Source organism: Spodoptera frugiperda, chromosome 18, assembly GCF_023101765.2.
Source record: "Spodoptera frugiperda isolate SF20-4 chromosome 18, AGI-APGP_CSIRO_Sfru_2.0, whole genome shotgun sequence".
Classification (NCBI taxonomy): Eukaryota; Metazoa; Arthropoda; class Insecta; order Lepidoptera; family Noctuidae; genus Spodoptera; species Spodoptera frugiperda.
The window spans coordinates 6,055,793-6,073,454 of NC_064229.1; the positions used below are offsets into that span (position 1 = coordinate 6,055,793).

Sequence of the window (17,662 nt, forward strand, 5' to 3'; positions counted from 1 at the left end):
ATTAAATATAAGTTGACCTAGTAATGTTATCTTTGGGGAAGGGCACGATCATGAAAAAGTAAATAAATTATTCCAAGGCCTAATAGAGACCTTACTTAGGTACAGGATAAAGCCATACTTATAGGTATCGTACCAACCGGTAGACAAAGTACCTACCTAAATTAAATATCATAATGGGCTTAAACAGTAAACTAAGCAAATGAGCATTTAAACAGTACTAATATTTGGTAAAAATAATTTTAACACCTTCATAAATTAAAGAGTGAACGGCCTAAAGACTCATTACAAGGTCATTGCGCATAATTCAGTATTCGGTAAACAAAATATTAGGGAATCCTGAAACTAACACTGCAATTAAAATCTTTTCCTCCGCATAATTAGTAGACTTTAATAAATAATGTATCTTTGATTAAAACAAATAATCACGGATACAATATTCTTACATAGACATAAGCGCCATCTGCTAATCAAGTTTTGACAAACAAAAACAAAAAAATGGGAACAAATAAAGCTAAAAGGATCGAGATGAAATTAGACCTTGCCAAATACACAGAGGTCACCTTGTATTTAGCTCCTGGCAAAAGTTCGAAGGACGCCCGGGTAGGTAGCCTACATGCTAAGAGCCAACAATACGAATTACCCCGACATATTTTTTTTTATTATTTCTCATGTCAAGTTCTTAATTTATATGGCTTTAAATTGCTATAAATATTCATAATGAACATAACTACATGCACCCTGTTAAATTAAATATAGCTGGGTCATTAACAATTCTTACTTTTCGAAAAAGCCGACTTATTTTACTGAATTGTCTCGTAAAGCCGTAAAAATCGAAAAGAAAATTAATACATTTGCACGAATAGTTACATTCTTAATTTCTTTGAAATCAAAGGTACGTACCATAATAATGCACTGATGAGGCTGTTTATAAAAAGAACCTTTCAAAGTCCCAACTACAACAGAACATCCCAAATCGTCCTCCTCTATCCATCTTGAAAGTACAGTTTTAAAAATGCAATCCACAAACACGCTTTTCTGACAAATAATGGATTCTATGTGATATCAATAATTCAAACAATGTATACTCATCACTAATATACAAAACTGAAGAGTTTGTTTGAACACGCTATACTCCGGAAGTAATAGTTTGATTTGAATACTTATAATTATTTTTGTTATGGATAGTGCACTTATTGAGAAAGGCTACAGAATAAAAAACATCACGCGACAATTAATAGGAGCCGAGCAGCGGGTGAAACCGCGCAGAGCAGCTAGAACAAAATAAAAAAATAAATGCACAGTTTTGCATTCAGTTTTGAATATTCCCGCTATTAAAGACTCGTTTCACTAAGTTACCTTTAATTTAATGTTGTTATAGAAAAAAAAATCTATTAGCCTGACTTTATATAATTAATAATTTATAAACAACGTTTTATATTCGCTTTGATCAAAATTAAATTTATTTATCTAGTTCTTCAGATAACTTAATATTTTCTTACCACTTGAAAACTCCCCTTTAAAAGACGTACGGTTCTGTCTACGCAGAATCCAACGCAATCGCAAAACATATCGATTGTTTTTCGTCGATGGAAAAGTTTTACATCAAATTATTATCAAATACATTATTATAAATATAAATTGATCGTGAAATAAAATAACAATAATAGAAAAATAATATTACAGTTTTGCACTGGTAATGAACTTGAATAATGAAACGTTTGAAGCATGAAAACGTCAAAGGCTAATTTTAGCTTAATTTCAAAACTGTCAATCTGCATTGTTATAACAGGAAATTAACTGGAAAAGACACATCAAAATAATATCATATATGATGGTAGACCTTACATAATACACCACCGTCATCGTCTTATGCTCTAAACGTTCAGGTCAAAGGCTATCGCTATCGTAACTGCGACTATAAAATAAAATAAGGGAAAAGGAAAAGACTAATATTCTTAGGACATAATAAGTATATGTTTTTGAGAAGTATTTTTAAAATGCAGTTCAAAAAAGTCACTCATGTATTGTTCGATTTAGACGGATTACTACTGGGTAAGATTTTAAATATATTGCATGACAATAACAATATTGATGCCTGATAGAATAAATTCAGTATGTATGATGCAGCGATTGTGCAACAAAATTGTGAAATTATTTATGTGTTTTCAGATTCGGAAATATTATACACTGAAGCCTTTACGAATGTTTGTGCAAAGTATGGAAAAACGTTTACCTGGGAAATCAAAGCTAGCCTCTTGGGATTCCAAGGCCATGAATGTGCTGAAAAAATAATTAAGACATTGGACCTACCGATTACCAAGGAGGAATTTATGAAGCAGAGTTTCCAATATTATGAGGTACTGTTCCCTAAAGTGCAGCTTATGCCAGGTAAAATTAAATTTGGAAATCAACTGCATGTGATGTGTGTTCTAATTTGAAATTTATTAATTTAATATTACTACTTCTATATTTTATATTTTTATTTTACTTACATCTGGAGTAAAATTTACAAATATTCCACATGTAGGCTAATCAATAAACACCTCCTTAAAAATTAAATATTTTTTATGGTTTAAAGAAATAAAATTTTTTTGCTTCTTACATTTTACTCTATTGTTTATTACCCTTGTAAACAGAAGTATTTTATTTCATTACAAGTATTACACCAAACTCAATATTATATTACAGGAGCTCAAAAGCTAGTAGAACACCTGCATCGGAAAGGAGTTCCGATAGCTCTGGCCACTAGCTCCAGCAAGGACAGTGTGGATATGAAGATGCAGAACCACCAGGAGTTCTTGAGTCTGTTCCACCACCTCACCATGGGATCCACTGACCCAGAGGTCACTAAGGGCAAGCCAGACCCTGCCATATTCCTTGTCTGTGCATCTCGGTTTCCCGATAAGCCAAAACCAGAAGATGTAAGTTGGTATATAAAACCATAGGTTTAGGGTCATATTCTTTATTAATATAACAATCAGTTGGTTTGTTACAAAACTAAGAATAAAATTATCATTTCCAGTGCCTTGTTTTTGAAGATGCCGTCAATGGTATAAAAGCTGCAAATGCTGCCAACATGCAAGTGGTAGCTGTGCCGGACCCCCGCATTGAGGCTGATCAACTGCAGACTGCTACATTGGTTCTGAAGTCTTTGGAGGACTTCAAACCTGAGTTATTTGGTCTTCCAGCTTACGATAATTAGGATAATTTGTGTTATAAGTACTTGTTGGTGCTTGTATGTAAATATTGTCAATTTGTCAATCAACATATTATTTATGATCAGTACTTATTATTTTAGTTACCAACTACTTAAGTAGAACTAAATATTTTCTTGGTGTCACATGTTAATTGATAAACATTTAATGTTTCTCAATGTGTATAGTATAAAATACAGACAGTATTACACCTCTCACAGTACCTGAATATGTTAAACATTGACCTCGATAATATATATCTAGTCATATTTGAAATAAAAAACAAAACTGCACAGCACCATTATGTAGTTTTATTTCAAGAATTAACTTATACTTTACAATAATAAATATCCATGTTTAGAACATTCCCCTTTGGGTCTATTTTAAATAATCACAAGTAAATAAGTACGTAAATAGTTCACACATTTTTGCTTACTAGTAACTAATTAATTACGTTAAGAAAATATTAGCGTAATTTGGCTATGTAGTAATCTATTAATTTTTATATGGCGGTAAACCAAATAGTTCTGGTTTAAAATCTGCAATGGAGTCCAACACTAGCGTGGCTTCCGAAGCGAGCGAACGATCCAGACGCGGGTCGGGTACCATGACGACTTGCATACCTGCCGCACGCGCCGCCTTCACTCCATTTAGAGCGTCTTCGAACACTAAACACTGAAATGCAAATAAAATACTGATATTAAAAGTAAATACACGATAAGTACTTTTGGGGAAAATGTTTTTCATGTTGAAAACTCACAACTTCTTTTTTCTACATTATTTTAATCCAAATAAAATTTTATTATCGCTTTAGTATATCTTCTTATCTATAAACCTACAGTTTGTTTTAACGTGATAATCTCCGGAATTCTTTTAGTGCTTGTTAATCTATTTATAAAGCTATACCTATGCTATAAAACATTATGCTACAATCAATAGCATGGTCGCAAACTAGGTACCTTCTCAGGGGCTGGTTTGTCCGGGAATTTGTTAGCTGCTACAAAGAAGATGTCAGGAGATGGTTTGCCCTTTTTCACGTCAGGATCAGATGTTCCCCATGTTTTGTAAGGAAACAGGTCGAATAACTCTTGATGATTGGCAGCCTTCAAATCGTACGACTCCTTACTGCTGCTTGTCGCTAATCCAATAGGTACATTGTGGTCGTGGAGGTGACGGACTAGTCTTTCAACTCCTGGAAATTATAATTATCTTTTATAGGTAAGTAGGTAATTTGTTCTACTTCTTTACATTCATAGGTATTCTGGAACTGAGCTAATTACAAAAATAATGAAATCTCGCAACTTAATTTATAGGCCCGACTCGGGACTCACAAACCAAGGGCTCCATGGCCCTTTATCCTTTACCAATACAATTGAATATAAAAAAATAATAATCACTATTGTTGTATGGAACCCTTTTAAACTACAATATGTCGTAGACTATCGGCTTATTTGCGGTTTATTGAATTAACAAGAAATTATTTACTTCACGATAAAGTCCTACAGTCATAGAGATAACAAATTCTTACCAGGCATAATCTTGCATTGCGGAAATAATTTATCGAAAATCACTCGAGTTTCTGTTAAGAACTCATCGACTGTAAGTGGTAGGCCAAGGTCTTCGATAATAATACCGGCGAACTCTTTACTTTGCTGGCCCATAATCTTACATTTCAATTCAAATGTAAATTCTTTTCCGAACCGAGACGCTACTTGTTGGAATCCTATTGTATACAGCTCCTCTGTATCTGAAAAATATAATTTTCTATTTAAATAGATGTGAAAGTAATAATAATGTTTTAATGATAGATTCAAACTTACTTAATAACAAGCCATCCATATCAAACAAAACATGTGTCACAGGTTTAAACATTTTTATTTATTTTTTAATAAAATTGCTGCAGTGAATATGTAATGTAAGACCCTGTTGTATTTCACAATCTGTACTTCATGTATGGCTTCTACAGTTATGCCATATGACTGAGATGTTGTTATGTTAATTTATATCTTATCTTAAATGTCTGTCCAAGCCTTTACATAACTAATACGTAGGTAATTAAATCACAGCAATGGTTTTGTACACTTTACGATATTATGCCACTTATTATTTATTTTAAAGATGCAATAGGCAAACAGTGCATCTCATATATTTTTAGATACTCTGTATCCTTAACCTTGTAGAATTGGTAAAAATATTGACTTGAATTTGTACTTTTTATAATTTATTTCCACAAGCACGTAAATATTGCATGATGAATTTGTAAATTTAATTGAATATTTCATTTAACTATGATGTTCAATTAAGTTTCATTTATGATAAAAATGTGCAAGCCATTTAGGTACTCAGTGGAAATAGAATTAATTATGCTATTACTATTATATAATACACATCATTTACATTACATGGTTAAATCACAATGTGTATGTATGTATGTTTAGTATAGGTAAATAAATATTAATATACAACAACAAAAATAAAATTAATCACAATATAAAATGCACTAAACTTCTAAAAAAAATGTCATATAAGAGGTAGACAAACAACTCAAAAAAAATGTAATAATAAAAAAGGAAATATTTGACTATGGTATTCCTAAAATTTGAATGGTGGTAAACCAAACAGTTCAGGTTTAAAGTCTAGTAAGCTGTTGATCACTAGAGTTGCATCATTTGTTAACTCCTTGGGTACTCTGGGATCCGGTACCATTACAACCTGCATGCCAGCAGCTTTGGCTGCCTTTACTCCATTTACAGCATCCTCAAATACAAGACACTAAAAAAAATTGAAGGAATACAATTTTTAATTGAGAAGTTTAAATTATACCTTCTATAAAAAAAAAACTCTCTAGTTCTAATTGAAAAACTAGTTATCAAAATAATTTGAAAATAAAGTTTTACCTGTTCCGGCTTTGGGTTACCAGGGAATTTCTTAGCGGATACCAAAAATATATCTGGATGTGGCTTCCCATTCTTTACTTCAGGATCAGAAGACCCAAATGTCTTATAAGGAAATAGATCAAACAACTCTAAGTGATGCTTGGTGACTTTCAAATCATAACTTTCTTTGCTTGAACTTGTTGCGAGTCCCATAGGAATATTGTTTTGGTGAAAATGTTCTATCAGCCGCTTAGCACCTACAAAGAGACAGTCTTAAGCGGACATGTTTAATACAAGTTAAAGTAATATTTTACTAACTTCATTCATCATTTTACCTGGCATCAATTGAGCATCAGGAAATAACAATTTAAATTGTTTGTTACTTTCTTCCATAAATTCTTCAATGCTCATTGGTAACTCAAGTTCAGATACTACCTTCTTAGCTGTTTCAAGAGACTGTAATCCCATTAATTTAAGTTTCAACTCAAAAGTGTAATTTTTCCCATAACGGGAAACTATGTTTTGGAATGCTTCTGTGTACAACTCTTCTGTATCTATAAATAAAGATGGTGAATTTATAACATGATGTATTTGTCTACCTCATACATGATATCAAGCTTTATGTTGCAGTTATATTTGAGTTATCTCAACAGATATAAAACTTCAACAAAAACCAAAAAACCAAAAACTTGGTTCTAGCTAGAAAAAATAAATGCAAAATAGTGGAAAACTCAAATAACAAGCAGGAAGCAGGTGTACTTTATCTTCAAGTTTTATATTAGTTACTGTGTTAGTAAATATACAATTAAAAATATTCGTTTCAAAAACTTACTCAATATCAAACCGTCCATATCGAAAAGAACGTGTGTCACCGGATTAAACGCCATTTTAACAATAGTAATTATTAAATTACTTTAACAAAATATTTATATTTTCAAAACCTAAAAAAGTTTAGTTAAATAAACCGCCTTTTTCTATAGATAAACTTCTATGCACATTAGCTTTCAGCAATGTGGATTATTGAATAAATAATTTTAAATAGAAACTCTAATTCATAATAGATAAAAGTACAACAAACGGACTTTATACGAATAAGATTTCAATTACAAAATAATATGCAATCAATGTCATGTTCATGCACAAATTACGTTTTTGATAGGACACTTTTGTCAATGTCAGCAAAGTTCCGATATGTCAATATGTCAGACAGACTGTCACTCGATGTTGTCCATTTTACGCAGCTTAGTTTTTGTAGAAAGTATAAAAGATTCGAAAAATAATGTATCAGGCTGATAAAAACAAAATCTTATTAACCAAAAATGTTTAATTAATGGTTAAATACTGTCTTAATTCGTGCGTAACTAAAATTGTTTATATTTTTTCTTATCGATTATTTTTATTATAAGAATAAGAAGCTTGTAACCTGTTATAACTTGCAGAGTTGTTCTTGCCTTGCAATTTCCGATAAGTAAATAAAGTATTAAAGTGGTACCTAACAAAAACAGAAGAAAAATATTATCAAGGAGTGGAGACGGACTGACCGTTGACAAAAATCCTTACCAACTTACTTCTCCTATACTTGTTATACTCTTTGCAATTTACAATTCCAGAAAACCTTTTTATTTTATGTTCATTATTGGTTTATTCTGATACATAGATTAAATCGTATGCTTTATAGAATATTGAAGTAATCTTATTTGGAATCCGTATTCTTAGCCTGGACTAAACTGAACTCTGGAATTTAGAACAGATTTTTAATCTACGCGCCGCAATAAAAATAAAACAAAACATAGCGTGGTACTGGTAACATTGGTGAACGATTTTCAAAAACTTGTTTTGGTTATTAATTTGTAAAAAATAATTTCAATACTTTTCCCACACGCTTGAATGAAGTGTAATATTATGATTGATTGTTGTTAAGTGCTCAACTGTGGAAGTTTATTAAGTGATAATTGTATACTGCCTCGTCTTTTGAGAGGCTAAACAAGCGATATGGATGGCCCCGGAATGAGTTTGTTTCAAGGTGCCGCGAGTATCCACATAAACAATAGTGCTCAAGACAGACTTGAGGAACAGGAGGAACTGGAAGACCAGAAACGAAGGAATGAAGAGGTCGGTTGGTTGTAAACAGTGTAAACTTGATTGATCTGTCAAAAACGGTATCACTGTACACAGTTATTGTTGTTGCATTGTGATTGTGTTAACAACATTGTCATTTTGTTCTTCTCTTTTTAGCTGAAACATAAGTTGGCTAATGCCTTCGACGATCTGTTGGATGATGATGAAGCTAGCTCAGTCAACAGTAGTGGCAACTATACATTGGATCATGCTCAAAGCAATGGAGGTTTGTACACAGTATATTCAGTTATATCAAATGTTTAATATCTGCATCACTAACATAAAAGTTGTAACTGACTAGTAAATAAATGTTTGAAGTAAATAACTTCAGCTTGTTTTGTGTAACGGACTGTTTGCAATTTGAATATAGTTTTTTAACATCTTACATTAGTTTATTGTTGTACACAGTGTGTTTCATTATTTACAATTACATTTTCTTAGCCATGATACACAACTAAACAACTTTTTTTTTCTATTTCAGTCCAACAAACAAGGACAGGATTGCCACCAACCTATGTGGAGTCTCTGAACCACTTAAAAGAGAATCAACATGGTTCAGAGTCACCCAAGTTGTACTGTGAGACTCCCAAGAACCATGTCGGTCACATGAGGCATCAGGAGGAAGCTTTGAAAGCACAGTTTAGTCCTTATGGAGCTGGTGATGGACAAAATCATTATTTCCAACAAGAGTTTAGAGGTATGGTCGTTTTTTCTAATAAATTGTACTACCTATACCTATAAGAAAAATTATCATATGTATTTTGTTAGTAAAGTTATGTCCTTGTAATGGTAAAAACTACAAAAATATCTTTTATTAATATTCTGTCCTACTTTTTTGTGTTGCTCTAACTAAAAATCCTAAATACAAGAACATACACCAAAACTATATTATGTAATAGATTTTTAAACAAAGCTCATATTGTTTCAGGTCACATGAATGGTATAAACAACTGCGACAGGCAGGAATACATGAACAATGAACAACTTAAAGTTATGTATGATGTAAGTACAACTTAATATTCACTTATCACAACATTTAAACCACAATGGGTATATGATACACAGTAGAAAATACATTGTGTTTCTTTCTTGTAACACCATGTTTTAATAATATTTTTACTAGCTACTTTCGCATGGTTTCACCTGCTGTGCTCGGCCCCTGTTAATCACAGCATAGTTTTTTCATCTTCCTTAATAAATGTAGCAGTAGTTCTGGAAATTCTCAATAATAATCTCCATCTATGATGCACTATTCTCTATTGAAATTGTATACCTTTTCCTCTATTAATGTGACTTATGTTTGAACAGATCCGAGTAAAAGAATGTCAGCAGTTAGCTGGGCAGTTGCAGAAGCTGGATACCGAGATAGACAGCTTACGAGCTCGCCTCGCCGCTGCTATCAATGACAGGGACAAGGCTGAACTGTCACTTCAAGAAGCTCATCATTTGCTTGGTATTATACTAAACTTTCTTTTAGTATAATACTAATTTTAAGACCTCTTACTATCCTATACTAGCATGGCCCACATATTTGTCGTCCTCTCCCTCTATGGCATTTTCAACATTAACCATCAAACTCAAGTGGCTGTTTCAATAACAATTACTTTTAAGCAGCAATAGCTTTAAAAAGAAGATCTTGATGTTTCCCTTGATAAGAATAGTGTCAAAAGAAATGCATAAAATAAATGTTATTGTATGTTCATCGTATTTACAGCATCAAGTAAGCACAAATTGATTGAGCTGGAGCAACAAGTAACGGCCCTGACTGAGAAGCTGGTGGAGAGTGACCAGGAGAAGGAGCAACTCAAACTGGAACTACGCTCAGCTAATATCAGCCTACAGGATGTACAGCAAAGACTTCATACTCTACAGGTATTTATTGGAAAGAAGTTAGGGAACAAAGAGTTCTTTTTGTATGGCAAATATCATCAGCGGCTACAAGATTGTTTTTCCGTCAATGGTATGAAGAAAAATATTGAGACAAATTTTGCAATGTTTACAGGTCGCCCACACACATGATACTGATGCTTTATTCAGGGAACAACAAGATAGGTATGTATAATAGTATAGTATATTTTTAATGTGTTACAATGGTTTAAATGTTTAATTTCACTAATCCAAATTATATTTTTCAGACATCGAGATGAAATGGAAAGACTACAAAACGATTTGACTAAAGCTAAGAATAGACTAGACGAAAAAGTAAGCATAAATTATCTACATTTCGCAAATTAATTAGAGTTACATTTCATTACATTGTAGTTTTATGTAAAGGTAAGTTATTAATAAAGAAAAATCTTCAAAATTCACAGGACAACGAAATAAAGACACTAGAACGACGGTGTATGGAGAAAGACAGAGAAAAAGAAGACATTTTGATAGAGAAAGGCGCCACTATAAACAGATTAGCCAGTGAACTGGAGGCTGCACAGAGTAGGCTTGTGAACGGAGAAACCACAAAGCTCAAAGAGAAAGTATCTCAATTAACTACTGAAAGGAATGCAGCTAGGGAACAAGTGAAGGAGATGGGAGTAAGTTTTCCGTTATTTGCTATCTCTATCAGAAAAAAATGTAAGGAAATACAGACTTCTAGCTTCAGCATATTTTGTGATAGATTCAGAAGGTTTCGCTCATTAGAAATTAAGATTTAAATTTATTCAACACCATATAAACCCATATAAACTTAAAATAACAGTACTATATTCATCTATTATGACAATTTTTAACAAAGTAATCTTGTTACAGTCTAAACTAGAGCTAACTGCACATGAGTTAGTTCTATACAGGAACAAATTAGCCGGAACACAGAAGGAATATGAACACTGGAGGACCACACTACACCAGATTTTAATGGAGTCTTTACCTGAAAACACTTATCTTGGTAAGTTTCATACATTACCAAGAATATTTGAGTAATATATTAGCAGTTTTTAATTAATTTCTATTAAATTTCAGGTGAACCACCTTCTCCAGGAAAATTGTCAACTCTTAAAGAAGTTTTGAGCAGATATAAAATACAAATGCAGAAATTATCGACGTTACAAGAAGAAATTAGTAAAAGGTAAGATGGATCCAAAGTTAAGGTACCTCAAACTTGGTAAATGTACAGTAAAGTTATATGTATAAGCCTTTATATAACTTTTTTGTATGAAAAACTTAATATTGACTGTAATGTATTTCAGGGATAAGAAGATAGAACAGCATCGCAAGCAGGAATTGGATCTTCGGGCTAAATTTGAGGAGCAGAAGGGTCTAGAGATGCAGCTCAACTCTCGAATGGCAGTGTTGCAGAACAAACTCGAGTTATTGGGCAGTAACTCTGATAGTGAACTATTGGAGAACTATAAACAGCAGAATGAGAGTCTACAAGCTGAACTAGAAGAAGTCAGGAGCGAATTGAAAAATGTATGTAATGAATGTAATGTTATCCATATTTTTTATTTTATTTACTTTTTAAAAGTTTACTCGTTATACGGCGCATTCCAATAAACTACGGATCGGTAGATGTGCCTACGAGCCGTAGAATTTTGACACATTTTGTATGGAGCTTATGTCAAAATTCTACGGCTCGTAAGCAAATTTACCGATCGGTAGTTTATTGGAACGCGCCGATAGTCTACTTTAGTTATATAGACTTGGTTTATGATTGTTATAAATGCCTTTTTTGCTTTTTTTTTTTTCAATTCAAAGAGAAGGAGTTCACATTAGCCTAATAAACGCACAGAGATAGACCTATTTCTTCAGAAATGTAAAGGGCATGTTTTAATATCATATAATAGAGTATTATTGCATGTAAAGTATTTATTTTATGTCTTTTTATTTCTAGTTGGATCTCAAGCACACTCAACTAGAGTTAGACTATGAGAAGCTCAAGTCGGAGAAAGGCAGCCGCGCGTCTATCGTGCAAGAAGCGAATGCGGATTTGTTGCGCGAACTAGAACGTTACAGCGGACAGCTCAAAGACACGCTCAAGGAGAATGGGGAGTTGAAAACTTTATATCTACAGGTGGGTGTACTCTCTTCTTATTGGCAAAAAAAAAATAGTATTTCTACATTTATATCTATGTCATTCAGACACAGTTACAGTTGCTTTTGTACACTGAATATTTTTTTTTAGACCATATAAAATGGACTAAAAAAAACGTATTCATTTGGATTCAATGTAGCATCAGTGGACTTGATAGGGGATTTTGAACCTTATCTTGATTTGCAACAAACTTAAAAATCTTAGATTTTTATCAGACAGGAAACTTGACTGTGTCGTCTCTCGATGTAGATCCATTTGTGGTAATGGCATTTTGAAATGATAAAAATATTGTATTTCAGGCATGTAGCTCTCGGGACACGGTATCAAGGGAGCTAAAAGACTTGCAATCAAAAATACAGAAAGAGAAGGAACTTTATAAATCACAAGAGAAGGACTATGTAGAGAGAATGGAGAAACAAAAGCAGCACATAGAGAAGTTGATGGCAGAACTGAGCAATTGTAAAGAAGAGTTGGATAGAGCTAATAAGAGAATATCGGAGTTGCAGAGGGAGTTTACTGATAAACAGAGAGAGTTTACTGAGAAACTCGATAAGTACTTACAAGGTTGGTATTGCGGGATTTTGGTATATGTTTGATATTATTGATAAATACAGCATAATAACATCTGGATAATAGACAGCTACCATCTTGTACTTGATTCCTTAATGAAGCAAGAATAGTCATTAGCTTTTACGATTTTTAACCTTTCATTTGCCAAAACATGTTAATGTATATTGAAGGAACATATTTTTAAAACTTCAGCATTATTTTGTGTGCCTAATACTTAAATATAAAAACATTGTTCTACAGATGAAAAGTCAGCCATGCGAAAAGAGAGGGAGCCGTGTGCGCAGTGTGAAAAGCATGTGAAACATATCAAGTATCTAGATGATCAGCTCAGCAAATGTACTATACGGTTGGGTAAGTACCTTCTGAATATTCTATTCAATTTGACACCTAAGCTGCCAGCTAAACATTGCGTGATAAATGCTCACTTTCCAACTACAATATAAAAACAGTGTTTCGTTACAAGTATTAACTGGACACTCTTATTAATATAATTCTATCTGTATCACTAATTACTGCCCTATTTTAACCTCAAACCTGATTCGATTTGACCAACTATAATACAACACAAGTTGAATTTAATTGTTATTGTATTCTTATAGCATCTCAAGAAAGCAACGAAACTTTAATGAAAGAACTAAAAGGCAAGGCAGAGTTCTTCCAGCAGTACATAATAGATCGGTTCAACAAGCTGCGGGAACAGCGCAGTATCGGCACTAACACGGAGGAGCGGCCCTCTAGTCCACACTCGCAGGCCTCGGAACATTCTAGCATTGAACAACTGGTGCAAGACTGTGATGATGCTATGGCTGCTAAGGTATGTAAGATTACTTTTTGTATAAAAGCTTCGGTCATAGATGTATTGTGATTTTGTCTTGTGTCGTGACTAGTCGCATAGACTTCTGATACACGTCACACAAATAAATTGTTCCGCGTGGGAACCGACGGCAATCGCCAAGCCACTGCATCAAATGCACAAAAAATAATGAGTCATATTTCGGTTTGTCAGTTTAATACAACTGAATAATTATTATATTTAGTCCATATTGTATAGAACATTTTCTATTCACAGACTGCCCTTATGATGAAAGAGAAAGCAATAAGAGACCAAATAGCAGAAAAGTTTACACTCGAAATGAAAACAGTAGAAATGAACTGCGCGAGACGAATTAAAGAGATTGAGAACGAGCACATTGAGACAGTTAGCAAAATAAAAGAACTGCTTGAAAGGAAAGCTAAGGAGGTTGAGGCGTTAAAGGAGTTTATACTCGCAGAGAGAGCTAAAGTCACTCAGATACTGGAATCTAAAGAAAACGAGATTTCAGAACTCATTAAAGAACATAATGAACTACAAAATGAATGTCAGAAAGCTAAAGACACTATCATGGATTGGAAACAGAAAGCGGAGAGATACAAAGAAAGAGCGTCACGACTTGGTTCCTTAGAAGATGTCCTAAAACACGAAAGAGAAGATTTTAAACAAAGAAGCAGTTCAACCACTAAGGAATGCATGGCGATGAAGTCAAAAATAGCAGAGTTACAATCAAAACTAGCTCAATTAGATCAGAAATATGAGAAGTTGCAAGCCGAACATAAAGTTATACAAGACAAGTACAAGAATGCTAAGAAAACCATTTTTACTTATAAGGTAAGTTATGCAAATTTTCAATAATAGGTATATTTTTTTATAATCACTACATAGTATAAAACAAAGTCACTTTTTCTGTCCTATTTCCCTTTGTATGCTTAAATCTTTAAAACTACTTCATTTTGTTGCGGTTCTTTTTAATAGAATGATTCAAGAGGAAGGTTTCTGTATAATACGTGCATAATATCACCATTGCACCCATGCGAAGCTGGGGCGGGTGGCAAGTTGTGAATATTTCATATAAAAAAATATGAATTATTACAGGATTATGTAACGAAAAAGGATGCTCACGTGAACAATGAAATGAATAGAATACAAGACGAGTACAGGAAGATATTCATAAAGCTGCAGAGTCAGTTGAACTACCACATCAACTGCAGGCTGCAGGAAGAGAGGAAGGGGAAACAAGCGCAGGCGCAGCACTCGCAACAAACCGATGTAAGTACAAAGCATTATACTCGATTTCATTTGGGAAGAGTACTGTGACTTTTGTAATACTAGAGTTGTGATAAAATATCTATTGAATTAAATACATGATAAAGTTCATTTACATTATACATATTTTTAGCACGTATTTATCATCACTACATCTCTAGTATCTGCAAATAACAAAAGTTTAAACAATAATATCTACCACGATACATTGCTAAAATTCTGTTATATAATTTCAGTATACTGATAGAATAAACAAGCTCAACGATGATTTCACGCGTCTGACGCAGTCCAACTTTATGGACGGACCGGACTTCAAGTGACGGCGGACTGGCAGCCGGCTGCGAGTCACGGTCACAACCAAACGACTGTTTCAATGTTAAACATGCAACGGCCCCAGCGTTTGTACTTAATGTAGTTATACAAACATTAAAGTATTATAAAAAGTTTTAATAAGGATAATGCAAGGCATATTTCTCAGGGAGAACTGATATAACGTTAAGACTGTATAAAAACTATGACAATCGCTCAAGCCCCACATAGAATAATTATCATTTTGAATTAAATTTAGATACCAGATCATTCCATTAACCATTTAGTGAATTGTTCCTGTGATAGTTAAGTACATTGTAGAGTAATGAAATGAGAACAGTATTACACAGTAAAGTGCAAAAATATCTCACATTCCTCGAGACATGTCCAACTTGTATGATCATGTGAACACGCAGGTAAGTACTAAGTGTACCTGTTTGTGTCTATGGCCTTTTTAAAAGAAAGACTTGTTATATTAAATGTAATGTTACTTTTCAATTATTATTGTGTTAAATATTAATAGCAATTTGAATTGTTTTCGTTAAGAATAATGACGGAATTATATTTTATTGTATTGAATGGAGCAATTATATCTGTTATGTAAAAAGTTTTGTAAATAAAAGTATCATTTCATAAAATTAAATTTTTATTTTTTTATGTAGTACTTTGAAGGAACAAAAGGCATTTTGGCGACGACGCATGGAATGTCTTTCCCTCTAATATTCACTAAGAGCTCTGTGCCCGCCTTCTTCAGGGACTCGCTGACGTAGCCCATTGCGACGTTAACTCCAAGTGATGGGGCAGGACACCCGCTAGTTACCGTGCCAACGGTTTCTGAAGTTTTAGCATCTTTCAACACCGCGCTTTTCCTTGCTGGCGGACCAGTTTCCATCTTGATCCCCACACGTCTTTTAGATACACCTTCTTTGATCTGACGCAGTATTATTGAGGATCCTGGGAAGTTGTCATCAGTGCGTCTACGTTTGGCGATAAGCCATGTTAGGTTTGCTTCGACGGGTGTAACACTTTCATCGATGTCGTTGCCGTAAAGGCATAGTCCCGCTTCAAGACGCAACGAGTCCCTCGCTCCGAGGCCCGCGAGCTTTACGTCACTGGATTGTAACAATGCTTCCGTGACGTGTTCTGCACTGGCAGCGGGTATTGATATTTCCACACCGTCTTCCCCTGTGTACCCACATCGAGTTACACGACACTCAACTCCGGCTACTTTGCCCAATCTAGATGTCATAAATGTTAAGTCATCCAGCTTAATATCAGTGAGGTTTTGCAGCAATGTCGCTGCTTTCGGACCTTGCAACGCAATCAAAGCTCTCTCACTGGTCTCCCAGAATTCCACATTGACGTCGTTACCTTTCTTCCTGAATATCTCCGATGTTTCACTCATATGTGCCTTGTCTTCCTTCATTCGCCCAGCGTTGGAGACGACGTACAAAGTCTCTGCATTTACTTTTGTAACAATCAAGTCGTCTATTATTCCACCTTTGTCATTCAGAAACACGGTGAGGGAACTGGAGCCATCTTTCATACCCTTTAGATCAACTGGACAAATAGACTCGAACCAAGATAAGCAATCCTTGCCACGAACGTTGGTCTGAAGCATGTGAGACACATCGAAGATTGAGGCACTTTTTCTTGTGAACAAATGGGACTCGGACAAACTTAGATCCGAATATTGCACTGGTAGGAGGAATCCGGCGAAGTCAACCACTCTTCCTCCATATTTCGTGTGCAAATTAAATAATGGCGTCTTCGTCGCTTTAGGTTCATCACTAAACCACCGTGAGGAAACTGCACCAGGAATTATTTGCTTGGGAGCAATTACTTTTGGAGCAAGCAGAACTCGGCTACGTGCTATCGAACACATTTTCACTGTCCAAACTCTTACAATAATATGATTACAACATCGGACGGCCAAACAATATCTGTAGTCGTTATGAGAAAAGGTCAGCGGTCAATCGGTAACTCCTGATAAGTATTAACGCTACTTCGTTAGTGGTGGGAGTATTTATTGGAAACATTTTACGCTATCGAAAACAAATAGTGAGCTAATGATAATTAGATCTTACTCCATTAGGTACGTACTTAAATACCTACTTATTTGATTAAGAAACTTGTTGACATTGTTTATTCTATTACAACTTACAATATAGTTCTACAAATTCAACATAACTATTCAGCACTTATTCCACGGAATAATCATTTTTTTTCTACATAATATCATATTGTTATCAAGAATTTTCTTGAGAAAATAAAAGAATGATGATTACGAGTTACTTCCAAGAGGGATGTATTACGCTGATAAGGGTCACCCTAGGAGATATTATATCGACCTCTTTACTCAGATACTCTCGCAAGTCTTGCATGCGTGAATGTGATGGGGGCTAAAAAAGTATGTAACGGACATGCTAGGTGGTACTGACAAACTATAGTTTCTGCCTAGCCTCAGGGTGAAAGGTGTGAGTGTATG

At 34.1% G+C, this 17,662-nt stretch overlaps 4 protein-coding genes across 6 annotated transcripts; 2 read left to right on the forward strand and 2 right to left on the reverse strand.

Moving 5' to 3' along the window:
• The first annotated feature begins 1,735 nt into the window (after positions 1 to 1,735).
• On the forward strand, positions 1,736 to 3,495 carry LOC118277998 (pseudouridine-5'-phosphatase). Its single transcript, XM_035597050.2, has 4 exons — positions 1,736 to 2,052; positions 2,170 to 2,388; positions 2,689 to 2,921; positions 3,023 to 3,495. Exons 1-4 carry the CDS (start codon positions 1,974 to 1,976, stop codon positions 3,200 to 3,202), a joined length of 711 nt encoding a protein of 236 aa, XP_035452943.2. The 5' UTR covers positions 1,736 to 1,973; the 3' UTR covers positions 3,203 to 3,495.
• LOC118277999 (pseudouridine-5'-phosphatase-like) lies at positions 3,484 to 7,246 on the reverse strand. 3 transcript variants are annotated; one of them, XM_050700353.1, is made up of 4 exons: positions 6,903 to 7,240; positions 4,723 to 4,941; positions 4,154 to 4,386; positions 3,484 to 3,869 (listed from the first exon to the last, which is right to left on the reverse strand). In XM_050700353.1, the coding sequence occupies exons 1-4, from the start codon at positions 6,955 to 6,957 to the stop codon at positions 3,690 to 3,692; spliced, it is 687 nt and encodes a 228-aa protein (XP_050556310.1). In that variant the 5' UTR covers positions 6,958 to 7,240; the 3' UTR covers positions 3,484 to 3,689. The 3 variants fall into 3 exon arrangements, with proteins under 3 accessions (XP_050556310.1, XP_035452946.2, XP_035452944.2); XM_035597053.2 differs by lacking the exon at positions 6,903 to 7,240 and adding an exon at positions 5,015 to 5,209; XM_035597051.2 differs by lacking the exons at positions 3,484 to 3,869; positions 4,154 to 4,386; positions 4,723 to 4,941 and adding exons at positions 5,054 to 5,966; positions 6,092 to 6,327; positions 6,406 to 6,624 and having other exon boundaries at positions 6,903 to 7,246.
• A 602-nt stretch (positions 7,247 to 7,848) lies between these two features.
• On the forward strand, positions 7,849 to 15,817 carry LOC118278200 (myosin-11). Its single transcript, XM_035597310.2, has 19 exons — positions 7,849 to 8,182; positions 8,306 to 8,414; positions 8,670 to 8,885; positions 9,117 to 9,190; positions 9,497 to 9,641; positions 9,903 to 10,060; positions 10,191 to 10,240; positions 10,324 to 10,390; positions 10,501 to 10,719; positions 10,934 to 11,069; positions 11,144 to 11,249; positions 11,371 to 11,593; positions 12,015 to 12,194; positions 12,515 to 12,779; positions 13,026 to 13,136; positions 13,385 to 13,599; positions 13,855 to 14,430; positions 14,695 to 14,868; positions 15,102 to 15,817. Exons 1-19 carry the CDS (start codon positions 8,063 to 8,065, stop codon positions 15,183 to 15,185), a joined length of 3,228 nt encoding a protein of 1,075 aa, XP_035453203.2. The 5' UTR covers positions 7,849 to 8,062; the 3' UTR covers positions 15,186 to 15,817.
• LOC118278202 (aminomethyltransferase, mitochondrial) lies at positions 15,803 to 17,313 on the reverse strand. Its single transcript, XM_050700305.1, has one exon. The coding sequence runs from the start codon at positions 17,057 to 17,059 to the stop codon at positions 15,821 to 15,823; it is 1,239 nt and encodes a 412-aa protein (XP_050556262.1). The 5' UTR covers positions 17,060 to 17,313; the 3' UTR covers positions 15,803 to 15,820.
• Between the last annotated feature and the right edge of the window lie 349 nt (positions 17,314 to 17,662).